Here is a 14555-nt window from a genome sequence, read left to right on the forward strand (position 1 = left end):
AAAAAACAACGGAAATACATAACATGAGGTGAGAAGAGGAGAAAAAAAACTCCACTCAGACTGAGCTCCTACTGGGAGAACAGTTTGATAACAGAAAAAACACCTCAGCACAAAAAGCACATGACTATCAATACACCATAGAAACACAAGACAAGCAACAGGGGCGGGTAAAGGGTAAGAGAGAGCCGGTGTAGACAGCGCATCCAGTCCTGCAGCATGTCTGCGCTGGTCCAGTCGACCGCCATCTTCCCCGGGAGGGGACAGACATCGAAGGCGTTTGGAAAGGGAGGGGGGATCAGTGTGTATCAGTGTATGTGTGTGTCCAGAGTTCAGCTTAGACAGTGTCCTTCACCCTGCTAGGCTAAGTAAACAGTCTTCCAGCCAACCCAGGTGGCATGCGGTGGTATGCTGATGATACCATTGTAGTTGGGCTCATCTCTAATGGAGGTGAGACAGTGTACAGGACGGAGGTAGAGAACTTGTCCCACTGGTGCTCAGAAAATAACCTGCACTTCCTGCATGTCCTGAGAAAGATTAACCTGCTGTCCTTCAGCTCCTCAGTGCTGTGCAGAGGGTAACTAGCACTGCCCACAACATCATTACCTGCCCTCTGCCACCACTGCAGGCCATCACCAGATCCTCAGCAAAGCCAGAGCCATCACAGGTGACCCCCATGCACACTGCTCACCACCCATTTGACCTGCTGCTTTCTGGTCAGCGCCTCAATCAGGTCCCACACCTCCAGACTCACAAACTGCTTCTTCCCCTTGGCCATTTGGAATTTCAATAAACAACCAAGAGCACAGAACAAGGCAGCCTTATGAAGTTCAAACAGATGCCAGTGATCAAAGGAGAAGGGCTAGATTGCAGTGAGCTGATAGGAAGGCAACAATAACACAAGGATTTACAGGAATAGTAGATTTGCATCATGGCTTTGTCACTGATAAATCTGCAGTAATTTTTTGATGCTATCATGTCAGTATAGACCAAAATCACTTTCTATTCCAGCTCGGTAATAATGTGGTAATAGTGGAGTAACAAGGTCTTGATTTTTATGAGTTAACTTCAGTAATCACTACTTCCAAACTATCAACTTGTCTTTTAGACACCATTTCTACAAGACTGCTCATGAATATGATCAACCTATCTCTATTAATCAGCTTTGTACCACAGGCCCTCAAGCTGGCAGTAGTTAAACCGTTACTTAAAAAGCCATCACTTGACCCAGCTGTCTTGCTAATTATAGGCCAATCTCCAAGCTTCCTTTTATCTAAAAAAATCTTGAAAGAGTAGCTGTAAAACAGCTGCCTGATCATCTGCAGAGGAATGGTTTATTGCAGTTTCAGTCAGCTTTCAGAGCTCATCAGAGCATAGGAATAGCTTTAGAGAAGGTTACAATTGATCTTCTTCAGACTCTGACAGTGGACTCATCTCTGTGCTTGTCCAGTGTTCAATACTGTTGACCATAATATTTTGGTACAGCTATTAGAGCATGCTGTTGACATTACAGCTACTACACTACTTTCACTACACTAAGGTTAATTAAGGAGTTCCACAGGGTTCTGTGCCGGGACCAATTCTGTTTACATGATACATGCTTCCTACAGGCAGCATCATTAGAGTGCACAGCATACATTTTCGCTGCAGATGACACCCAACTTTATCTATTCATGGAGTCAGATGACACACACCAATTAGTTATACTGCGAGAATGTCTTAAAAACATAAAGATGTCTAAATATCTGTTTCAAAATTCAGATAAAAATGAAGTTGTTGTACTCAGCCCTAAAAATCTGAGTAATACTATATCTAATCAGATGGTTTCCCTCGATAGCATTACCTCCCAGGTGGCCGCCAGTAACACTGTGAGGAATCTAGGAGTTGTTTGAGACCAGGACAATGTGTGTATTAAACAAATATGAACAACTGTTTTCTTCCATTTGTGCAAGATCTCTAAAATTAGAAATGTCCTGTCTCACTGACGCTGAAACGTTCATTTTCATTCATTCATTACTTCTAGGCTGGAATACTGTAATTCATTATTATCAGGATGTCCTAAAAACTACATGAAAAGCCTTCAGCTGATCTAAAATGCTGCTGCAAGAATATTGACAGGGACTAGAAAGCGAGAGCAGATTTCGTCTTTACCGGTTTCTCTACATTATTCGTATTTAACACGGAGTCAGAGTTGAATTTCAAATCCTTTTCATCACATACAAGGTCTTGTGTTAACACATCACTCTGCATGTATTAGTTATTATTATTAATCTGGCTTTCTTCCACAGTGTGTCTTTATCCTGTCTTCCTCCCCCAATTCTCAACCGGTCTCGACACATAGCCATCCCTCCCTGAGCCTGGTTCTGCTGGAGGTTCCTTCCTGTTAAAAGGAGTTTTTCCTTCCCACTGTCACCAAAGCATTTACTATGGGACCATATGATTATTGGGGTTTTCTCCATTTTCTCTGTATTATTGTGGGGTCTTTAACTTAACCTAACAACCTAACTGTTGTTGGGATTTGGTGCTATATAAATAAAATTGAATTGAATTGAAAGTTATAGCTACAGTAATATTAGATTGAAATTTATTTAAACAGATACTAAACAGGCCAGAAACTGGGGGTAATAATGTGAAACAAATACATGTCTATGAGGAAAAACCAATCAGTATTATATTGGTGGAAATATGATGACCTAACATGGACTGAATGGTAAATGGACTGGTCTTATATACCACTTTTCTACTCCTCATGAGCACTCAAAGTGCTTTATACAACTTGCCTCATTTACCCATTCACAGAAGCACATTTTTCTATGCTTTTTTTCTAAGCAAGTGCCATCTATGTATCATTCACACACATTCATACTCCAATGAACGCATCAGAGAGCAGCTTGGGGTTAGTATCTTGCCCAAAGATATTTGATAGGAGCCATCACCAACCTTTTGATTTGTAGATGACCTGCTCTACATCCTGAGCTACAGCCAAAGAATCTGTGCATTACAATTTTCACATACTGACTTGTGTTATTAACCTCATAATAAGGTAATACTGACTAATGTTTAACATATTAGCATACCGGGACTAAATTATAATGCTAGAATTAATCCTGCTTCACGCCTCTAACATCCTTCTTTGTTTGAAGGCAAGAGTGTAAATATTGTGCTTAATGTTGCAGCTTCTTACCTGGAAACAAAGTGTCTCTTTCATGTTAGTTACCTATTAAAAGCAACCTTCAACAAGTGTGACGATTACTTGGAAATGTGTGGTAGGGGAATGTAAGTTACAATTTCACAAACCAACTGCATTTCCTACTTGCCTAATATCAATACATTATTTTGGTTATGTCACTTTTACAAGCATGTCTGTATAAGATAGGTTTCCCTAATTAACATTTTCATTTCAAATATCAAAGTTTTGCCACTCAGCATTAATCTTGGAAACACCTACAGGCATAATTTAATTTTCAATTTCAGGAGTCACCATGATAAAAACTGCATGTAAAAAAACAAACAGTCAAACTGGATAAAATGCTTGGTCTTCCCTCACAGTACTGAACATACACGCAGTTGTATGACATTGTGGATTCTTAAATGGCTCCATTCAAAGTCAACAAGGAACAAAATACATGCTAATTCTGTTATGTGCGCCAAGCCATTAACAAAAAAACAAAACAAAAAAGTTGTATACTTATAATAGCCACATCATTTCAGACATCTGAAATGTCCTTTGGTCATGTAGCATATTCACATACTTTTACTTAAATCCATTTGTGGTCTTTAATATGCTTTTAATGAGTGTCATTCACAGCAGTGAATGGAACTAACTACTAACTACTTTGTGTTGAATTGTTAAGTACCTGTGTATTAGTCAGTATTAGCAGTTCACTGGGAATGTCTACTTACAGAAATGTATTAGCTCATGTACTGATATCAAATATTCAAATATTATTTTAAAAAAAAGTGTCTGTGATATTTATTCAAGGTGCTGGTATGGAGAAGGCTAAGTTCATAAAGGTACACTATGTAAAATCTCACCACGAGATATCAGTCGATTGCAGTCAACTGAATTCTGTTTTCTTTCCCCTCCCAATTGCTGCAGTGGCTGCTGTGGGACAAACATCTCTGGTCGCTGTTTATCTGCAGTGAGTATGGGCTGTCAATCCGCTATTTACCTCCGCTGTCAAAATGTGTCCCCATATTCACTTTGGAGGAAGCTGTAAAACTTTGTGAAGGGAGTCCAATACGAGTGAATGAGTCAGTGAAGCTCACTTCTATCCAATAACAACAATACTGAAGCAGGTTGTTGAGGATATCCTGAACTCATTTGGCATGAGCGCTGCTATTTTTGTTGCTATTAGATGGTGTTAGTGAAACTGTCTTTGAAGTAGTTCTATGTATGCATGTGGCTAGAGACCACCCACACATGCAAAATGTAATTAGGCAGAACCACTGTACTGAAGATGGCAGGGCAACATTGGCTTCCACAAACCGGTGCCCCCTCCCATGCAATTTTAATTGGATTAATCCTAAGTTTATGAGAACACATCAGTTTGTTGCAAGATGTGCACCTGCAGACATACAATCTTGTTTAAAATATATTCACGCTGATGGATGTGGCTTAATGGTTAGTTGTTGTTTGCCCTTCAACCCAAAACTACATTTAATTGGTCAGTCATTAAAACATTTGCCCAGAAACCTGAGTGCACGATCATAGACACTTCCCCTGCATTCTGTGGTTTCAGCTGTACAATGGTCAGTTTGTGGCCCTGTTGTTTGATCCACATAGTGAATGTCGTTTTCAGTTGCTTCCCAGTCACCTGTAAGCATCAGCCTTTATCTCCTGCCAACATTACCCTTACACACAGAGCTACAGCAAGGTCTTTGATGTTATCAAAGCAATTTGGCCCAGCTTTAATCATTGGGAAAATTGAGTAGTTCCCCCCCTCCTCCCTTGTACTTGTACTAAGCAGACAAAATCCAATCAGTCATATAAGAGATTATTGATTGATGTAATCTTATTGGAGGTGAGGTGATGGACGGGACATGACTGATTGCTTTTGTCTGCTACATGTCTTGCTCTCAGTTGGCGATTCATGTCCACTTTGATCTGGTGTTTAATCTTTTTCTGAAGTTCTCATATCAGTCCCCAGAGACAGGTTCTCACCAGGCGGGGCTGATGGCCCACAAAATCCAAGTTGGTTACATTTGATCTCGTCCACATCTTCAAAATCACTCTCACAGTCCTGACTAGATCTCTTAAAGAGAAGTGTCACTGCTCCCGTATCATATCAAATCATATCGCCTGCAGAAATATTCACCGATTTGTCATTAGAACTAAATTGAATCATGCTGATCAGGAAATAGACGACAAAACATTACATCAAGTTTAATGATGAGTTCATCCCATCCAAGAAACCTGTGGTTCAATTTTATAAGTTTATTACTTAGTTATAATTAGCAAAATATTTTACAGAAAATTCTTGCTAAGCAACCTAGCTAGGTTCATTGACAAACTCTCATCCAAACATAGTCAATTCTGGTTAAAAAAAAACAACCCACTACATTTCAGCCAAAACGCTGACGTTTAAAGCTTAAAAGCAATATGTGATGTGTTTTATATACACTATATGCCTGAACCGTTCTGGTCAGTGGCCAAAATTTGATAATCATGATCTAAAAGTAAACATTAAAATGTTATACATGTATTTTCTACACAGACTTTACTAACATTAGCCACAATAAGATACTGTTCACAACAGACCAAGCAAAAGCTATGACAAAAATCTTAGATTGGCCGACAGCAGGTTGATTCAGCTAACTGACCATAACTGGCAATGTAATAAAAAGCCCACTTCATAAGGTTTGTGTTTGGATATCAAACTATTATCTTTCCATTAACACTCACTCTAAAAAGGACAATATGTTTTACTATATAGCTTATACATTGTGTTTTTGTTTTTTGTTCTTTTAAATATGATGTGTGCTCATAAATGTTTTGTGTGTATCATAATGGGGTAATTTAAGTAAAGTGTACAGAAAGCACTTTTTTTTTTTATTTGTTTCAAAGTACTGACCAAAGTTATCTTGTCCCTTTTCTCTTCAAACCTTCACCAACACACAGCAAATATTTATATTATGAAGTATATTTATTTCAAGTATAATCCAGTCTTAAGCCTGATCCCATTTTTGGTACTGAATTTAGCGTAACATATGGTCAAATGAGACTACGGGTGAAAGAGATACTTTTGACCAACAGGACCATTTATAGCTGCAGTTAGGCTGTTTCTGATACACAACCCTTTTACAGTGAATATGTGTGTTAATGAAAATTAAAACTTGAACTCTGCTGTTGCTGCCTTTCAGGTCTCCCTGTGAGGCTAAGCGCATTCATTTTTTTTTAGAGGACTGCATTCACTCTGTGTGGCCGAATACCTAGGAAAATGGCCACAAACACGCTACTATGAATTCTGTTTAATAAAGTGAGCACAGGAGTGTTTTGTCTTGAATTCAGCATCACTACGGTTAAACTCCCCCAAATATTAAATAAAATAATGAGAAAAGTTAAAATGATAGAAATCAATCACTTAGAACAGCAAATGTGACGATAAAACATATAATCGGCCATGTTATTGATACTTGTTTCTATGCAACTGCTGAATACCATGAAATCATGTATTGAAAGTGGTTTTGTAACCTCAAAAACTTCAAATCTTTGCAACAGTGTGTTTGTGTCTGAGCCCGAGCTCAAATGGCTGAAACAAGTAAGTGAATTTGTCAGAACCGGGCAACACAATTACCTTGGAAAAGTCCATGTGACAGGAATCAATATGACACAAAGCACTCAGCCATTAACTCTTCTCCATAACAAAGTGTGCAACTGTCTTTCCAAAGAACAGTTGATTATTGAACTTAGAAAGCCTTTTACTTTTTGATCTACTATTTGGTCTATGCAACGTTACAAAACAGCTACTGTTTTACAAGATAGGAAATAATGAATGGACTGCTGAAGTTGCACCTATAGAAAAGTTAAGTCAGATCAGGTCCCTTTATTAGCTTATCTGACCACAGCTTATTCACTGCTGGGACAGAAGAGATAGGAAGAGAGGAACAGGAGTGATCTATACAACCCTCACCTAGTGTTTTGTTTTTGACTGAACATTTTCGTATTTTGCAGCAGGGGGCCCCATTAAACTGTGTATCAATCGACAACAGAACTGAATTCACATTAGATATGTTGTCCTCGTGTCTGAAATTTGCTACAGACAATCGTCTAGAAATACAAAGACCTTGTAGCACACTGTAAATCCATCAAACCAATCTGAGGTGAAGGAATCAGTTAAGATATAACGTTTTGATATGGCCTTGGGGTTCAAGATGTAATGATTAAATGGGCAAAAGGCAAACACTGAAGTTGACTGGATATCAAGAACAAACCAGTTATGGAGTAGAAGGAAACCACGACAACTCTGGGGAGCATTCAACAGACCCACACAGTGGCAAAGTCACAGGACTAACAGATGGGGAAGAGACTAATAGATTTTAGCTCCTTGGCCACACCTCCCACACAGCCCCAGTCCTCTGGTGTTTTCTGTTTTAAATGTGGGGGAAAAGGGTGAAGTCAGCAAAAACAAACTGCCACCATTAAATCATCTTCCTGAATCTAATGTCAGAGCAGTAATGGGAATGCACCCATGATCGCAAAGGTTACTCCTTTCTTGAATCTCTGTGCTAGCTTTTCTTTCTCTGTATTCCTCTACCCCTCGTGCTCATCCCCTAACCATGAGTCAGCTGTGGCCAAGATCATGTCTTATTTGCTGGCTGCTGTTCTGCCATAAAACACTCTTTACTTGATGATGATGGATGGGGACATCTAAAGCTCACCATGGTGAGTTGGTTTCACCTGAAGGAGATGCCTAAATTAATGCTGCCACCCTGTTCAAACCCAAAATTTCCCTCTTACATCTTTTCCAAATATTGTTTGAACTCCAAAGGCTGCCCGGCCTCCTGCAGAAACAGTGCATCTTGTTAATGTCTGCTACTAAATTTGATTCTTTATTTATATTCAGGATGGCAGCATTACAAATTGAGCTAAATCTCAAGAGATAGGATTTTTTTTACCAGTTGAAACTAACCCAGCTTGCCTTGCATTTAAAAGTGACACATAAGATCCCTAGATGCATCTTTTTAAAAATTTTTCCTTCAGTCCAAGAGAGATACACGACCTAGTCGAAGATACTGTGCAGAATAACTCCTTCAAACTGAATGCTGAACACTGGAGCCTGCTATGGTGTTGGTCTCTATAGCTAATCTCTTTCTTATTAACAATGGTATGGGGATATACACACACACACACATACATACACACATACATACGCATATATACATGTATCGCCAGTCTGTCGCAGGGCTAACACATGGAAACAGACAATCATTTGCACTCACATTCCCGCCTACAAGCAATTCCCTTACTAACTGCATGTCTTTGGACTTGCATCCTCAGACTGCATGCTAAGCCAAAGAAAGAAGACTGAGGACAACAAAGTATGAGTATATTAAAAAGATGGCCACAACTCACCACATGGTTAGTGGATACCTCAGGCAGCAGAAACCTGAGAAAGAAGAGGAGAAAGAACAAGTGGCTGATACTGAGAAATCCTACCAATGGCTGGATAAAGCTATTGGTAGGACAGCACAGAGAAACTAATCATGACAGCTAAGAAACAACCAGGGTCTTGCCTGGTGTGGGGTTTACCACACCAGGCAAGACCCTGGTTGTTTATGATGCAAAGATGCCCCCTGAGACAGTCCAGCATACAACAGCTGGATACAAGATGCTAGCAGGCAGGACATACATATATAGAACCTCATAACCAAGCAGCTGGCATAGTATACAGGAACATCTGTATCGAGTATGGCCCTAAAATTAGGAAGTCAAAATGGTGGTTGAGAATGACCAAGCTAAGATCCTGTGGGACTTCCAGATACACAAGAACAAACTGGTGATGGCTAACGAACTGGACACAGTAGTGGCAGACAAGCATAAGCCCGTAGTGATAGATTTAGCCATACCAAGTGATGGAAACATAAAGAAGAAAAACAAGAATCTCAAGAAATACCAAGCGCTAAGAGAGGAGCTCCAGAAGATGTGGAAGGTAAAGGTAACAGTGGTCCCTGTGGTAATTGGAGCATGCAGGGCAGTGAGCCAAGCTGGGCGAGTGATTCTGAGACATCTGTCCAGAAGAGCACAGTCTAAGAACAGGTAACATACTGTGTAGGACCCTCAAGCTTCCAAACCTCTGGTAGATGACCCGAGTTTGAAGTTTTTTTATACATACATTCACTCAAACACAGAGACGTGCATGGAGGGAGGGAGGAAGGAACATAGGTCCTATGAATGAAATGTTTTGATTCAGCCAGTTTGTTCTAGTGGTGTCTGATAAACAATATGGCTCGATGTGAAACTAATGATATTAACTCATTCACTGCCAGCCATTGGCAGTGAATGAGTTAAACCCATTGACTCATTCACTGCAATTGACGGCTATAGACGTCAATGGCAGTGAATGAGTTAACACAGTATCCGAGAAATATGTGGTCCAGGTTTTGCACTGATTATGAAATGTAATGCGATTTATATAGCACTTTTCTAGTCTTACTGACCACTCAAAGCACTTCAGAATACAAACTTCATTTAGCAAAAAATTCATATTCTTTGTGAAAGCTGCAATACCTGTACTACACAAAAACTGTTCCAAGCGGGGTTCGAACCAAGAACCTTTTTTGCTCTGAGGTCGTAGCACTAACCACTTCACCGCAGCACTGGCCGACTAACAACTATGTGTGTCCAAACAAGGCAGTGTTAGCTGATAGCATTCCACTCGCTTGCCCAAATATGGTCATTTTGTCTCATAAATAAATAAATTTGAAAAAATACATTTCAAAGCCTACAATATAGTGACTTTACAAATCAAAGAATGTTGTCATAGTGGCTGTGTCCATCTTTTTGCCCAAGGTTCTCACACATTTCTGTATTCTCTCTAGTGGCCTGTATTTGACTTACTGCTCCGTAATGATAATAATCACTTGTATGCCAACGTTAGGCCTATGACATATCTACATCCTATTACGGAAAGACATCAGCTGGCTTAATAACAACATGTATGCTATGTTACAGTTAATGTACAGTTAGCAACAAGTTTATTGACTTCAGGGCTGACTTCAGTGTCTTTTGTTCTTAATCTTTTTTTCCATTGTTCGGCTTGTCCAACCACGGACCTAATTGTGAACGTGGACGATTTTCTGTAGTATGAAAACCGAAAAAGAAAACATTAACATCCTACAAATAGAAGGTTTGTAGTTACTTTTGCTTTTTTACCGTCTTTGTTTTGTTTCGTAAAAATTTTGTCACTGCAATAACACAATCAACCACATCTGTTGAAACTTTACGTAGGCCAAGAAGCAATATTTCCTCTGCCCCCACCTCCACCAACAAGGCCCCTTCGCAGGCGATAAATCACAGATGACAGAGGGCACTACATGCACAAGCGGACCGCCATGCCGCAGCTTTACAACAATTAATTAACTGTCTGACAGTCATTTATCATGGCAACAATAAGGTGAAAAAGTCAAGAGTTTATTAAAGCTCTGCTTATTTTTCAAGAGCTATAGACCATAGGAAACACTTCATATACATGTACAAATACATATGCAACATTCACATTCTTACTTCATACAGAATGACAGTAACACAAAACACAATTAATCAGAAAGAATCCCTTAAAAGCACATCTGTAAACAAATATTTGCCAGACAAAGAAACTTCTCGAACACGTCACAAATCAGAGTTCGAACTCGGCAACACAAGCTTAAGGTTACTACAATTAAGTATGTTGGCACAAAGTGAAGACATGTTTGGCCTTTTTAATAAATACTGTACACTGCATCACACTAAATGACTACCTGTTTTTCAAAAGCGACAAGACAACATCACTAATTTTCAGTTTGAAGTTATGGTACAGATCTGATATAGCCATGCACTGTAGAACTGATATGCAGTCTTTGAGACTGACTAGGAGTAATGGGATAAGGACTGGTCAGGAGTCAGTAGGTCATTCTACAATCTTATCCCAAGAGAAAACTCCATGTGGTGCTGTTTCTGGACAAACTCTGGAAAAAGCAAACAGCAGTAAAAAGCCTGCAACTGCAGTAACTGTTCTCAAAAGCATGCATATATGGCCCCAAATAGGCAATGGAGTGACATTTGAGGGCAGAATCTGACACTTGTCAGAAGCCCTGGGAGAGCAGCAATAAGATATTGTTTTGACAGCACTTCGGGCCACCGGAGACATGCAAACAAAGCTGCGCTTCTTTCTGAGGACGTCAGTTTAACTGTCACTTCAAGATATGAGACAAAGGAAGACTTCTAAATGCGTAAAGACATTAAAGACACTAAAGACATTAGGACTAATATTTAAGTGCTATTACTGCTAACTGCTAACTACACTAGCTCCTTCCGACTACAGCTGCTTACCACAGTTGATTACTTTACTCCTTTACGTGATACAACAGAAACTTTGTGTATTAGAGATTTTGCATTTTCTGTACATAATAATCCTGTTTCTTAATATTTGTTCTCCTCAGTATTCATCAGCACACAACACAACAATCAACTTTAGAAAAGCCCACGTTCAAGAATGTTTCCAGTTAACCATATTTAATAATAGACACCATTGACCAGAACTCGATAGGTCACACAGGCAGGTCAAATGTGTGGCACACCAGAGTAGAAGCAAAGCAAAGCATGTCGAAACGCTGGTTTCAGGAGTACGCCTAGACGCATAGAGAGGGTTACGTTGAGATATAGTCTAAAGTGCTCCACAGCAGCACATTCAGCTTACTACAGGACTTCCTTTAAGAAGTTAAACGCTAAACCAAACAAACTTAGCTGCTTTATTCATTGAGAAAGCTTGATCCTACTCGACTGATTATACTTGAAATCAATCTTAAGGAAGCCACAAAGTGGGCAACTGAACTTTGCATTAAATTGCTTTCTTTTTTTTCTTTTTAATGAACAGAGCAATACGGGTGTTCATGTTTCACTGTTACCGTCTAATGTTAATCTAAAACAATTTTCAAAAGGAAATACAGCACACATTAAAGAAGTAATGACAATATTTCATGAAAACCATTAAAGATAACTCAAATGTATTACAGATCTTAATTTCAGGTGGCTTAATAGTAAACGCTGTCATTTTCTACTTTTTTTTTTTTTTTTTTTGCTCATGTATTTTAGTCAGTCGTCAAAAGTGTTTAAATCCTAACATGTCTTGCTGCATGCAGCTGTGTCCAAATAATAAGATAAGTTAATGGTCATATGTGCAAGCAGTTGAGAGTCCAACACTAATAAAAATATAGTAATAAAATGAAATATAACTGTGTCTGACAACAATTCATCATGTAGGGCTCCATGTTTTAGATTCACACAGATCTGCTCAATTTCGTTGGTCCAGTTTGGATCAGAGGTGGCTGTGGGGCGGCGTGATGGTCTCGTTCTTCAGTCTGACTTGACTGCCATTCTTCAAATGCTTCAATTTGTCTCTCTCTCTCTCTCTAAGCCAACGGTCATCTGTCCCGAGTTCTTATGGGAGGTGAGGTAGCTGCCCCAGCTCTCACAACCTGTGCAATGCAAAGATAGAAAGAGTCAGGGCAGCACACCTCACACCCCGACCAGAACCCCTGAAACTCAAATGCTGCCTCAAGAGCACCAAAAATAACACACAAATACTTTAGTATTCAAGTGCTGAGCTCATTCCAATCTGTTAAAATGACACTGGTCCTGAAAAGGTATTTGACATGTCAATGTGAATGAAAAACGAATATTTGTAACATTCATTCTACATTAGTGTGATACTTTACACTACAGACACTACTTAGCAGATTGTTGCAAAAGGAAAGACATTAAAGATTTAAACTGTTGAATAAAACTCTAGTTAATAATAGGATGCCTGAATCAACCCAGTACAAGTGCTGGATGATAGATGATGGTTTCATTTCAACTCACAAGAATCCAAACACCAAAAAAGTGTTTGCACTCTTCTTTGTTTCCTGTCACTCATTGGGGTATTTAATAGTCACAATAGAATTTTCTGCACTTTTTTTTTTAATTTAAAGGATGTGCATTTGTTGCTTCACTATTTGTCTGATCTTGAAAAGAAGACAGTGAATTCTAGAGCACATAGTAATTCACACTATCCACATTATTTATACAGAGTAAAGAAAAAGAAGAGCGGTACACGCTAGAGACCACTGAGTGTCAAGCTTTTTTTGAATGACTTAAATCAATGATGGAACTGAAACAATGAGTAAAGTAGAAGAGATTAGAATTTATAATTTAGTCACTGCAATAAAACTGTAGCAGAATTACAGAATTGATGCTGAATCCTTTCTAAAGTTATCCAAAAGCTTGAAAAAAAAAAAAAAAAAGCAAATGTTGATTTTGCACCAACAAACAAACAAACACCCGCAGATTAGGACAGATGTTTTACAAAAATGAATGAAAAACACAAGTGACTTCATGCATCATCTTTGAATTTACAATAGAACGGCTAAAGTTATATTTCAACATAACCTTTTAAAAACTGATAAGGTGCTTAAAGTTACAAGTCTATGTGCACTCTAGAGCAACAAGACAATGTTCATGAAGGGAACTGTGTTCAGTGGGAAGTCTGAATAATTGGGAAAAAAAATCTGAGGGTTTCATCACAGGGCAATGTCCTGACAAGGTCCCCATTATTACCAACTTTTTTAAATTATTTTTTTCATAGAATGCCAAATGCCAAGAAGAATTCTGTTTATTAGACACCTGACATCAGGGGTAGAAGAAATTCTGCTGTTCATTATGCCTTAATGAACTGTGCAAATGTATGTGGCAGGTCAATATAGAGCGCCTATGGAGAAGAAATCGTCAACCCCCTCATTCTGCAGAGCATAGGCAGCCCGAGCCTAATGAAGACTGAACTTTAATCATCAGGAGGATATGGTTGCGTCATGGGACACACACACACACACACACACACACACACACACACACACACACACACACACACAAATAATAACCTCTGAGACTGAGACACACACACACACACACACTTGCATTACCTCACCTCACAAGGTTTTCATTGTCGCCTGGTCCTTTGCAGGTTGTACACTCAGTCCTCGTGTCATCAGCTTTTGGTTTTTTCTGCATTGCAGACTGGCGTTGTCGCCGTTCCCGTGGCAGAGGTTCCTATGGAAACAAGGCTGATTAGGAATGAGACCTGTATGAGTGCTTGTTGAGTAGTAAAAAATAATGAGTATTAAACTGGGGAAAGATGTGAAGTACATTAAAGCATTATTTCCACAATATAACTGATGAATGTGATAACTGGGGCAAGGCCCCTATTGAAACTTTACATTAACTACTAAAACAGCTCTATGGATGCTATGCAGATGATTTCCAGTTTTATCTATCCATAAAGCCAGTTGACACACACCAATTAGTTAAACTGCATAAATGTCAT

General features: G+C 39.1%; 1 protein-coding gene across 7 annotated transcripts in view; it reads right to left on the reverse strand.

Annotated features, from left to right (window-relative positions):
* Window positions 1-14555, reverse strand: part of phf14 (PHD finger protein 14) — a 142307-nt gene that overhangs the window by 57041 nt on the left and 70711 nt on the right. For 3 of the 7 annotated variants that reach the window (XM_040002624.1, XM_040002622.1, XM_040002621.1), the window contains one exon: window positions 14160-14281. The exons of 1 other annotated variant lie outside the window; for it this stretch is intronic. In XM_040002624.1, coding sequence (XP_039858558.1) covers window positions 14160-14281 — 122 coding nt within the window. Of the gene's footprint in view, window positions 1-1889; window positions 8607-10609; window positions 12673-14159; window positions 14282-14555 lie in introns of those variants that run through there. 3 more of the 7 variants (XM_040002625.1, XM_040002623.1, XM_040002626.1) reach the window with 3 other exon arrangements.

This window comes from Simochromis diagramma, unplaced genomic scaffold (assembly GCF_900408965.1).
Source record: "Simochromis diagramma unplaced genomic scaffold, fSimDia1.1 OVJJ01000449.1, whole genome shotgun sequence".
Taxonomy (NCBI): Eukaryota; Metazoa; Chordata; class Actinopteri; order Cichliformes; family Cichlidae; genus Simochromis; species Simochromis diagramma.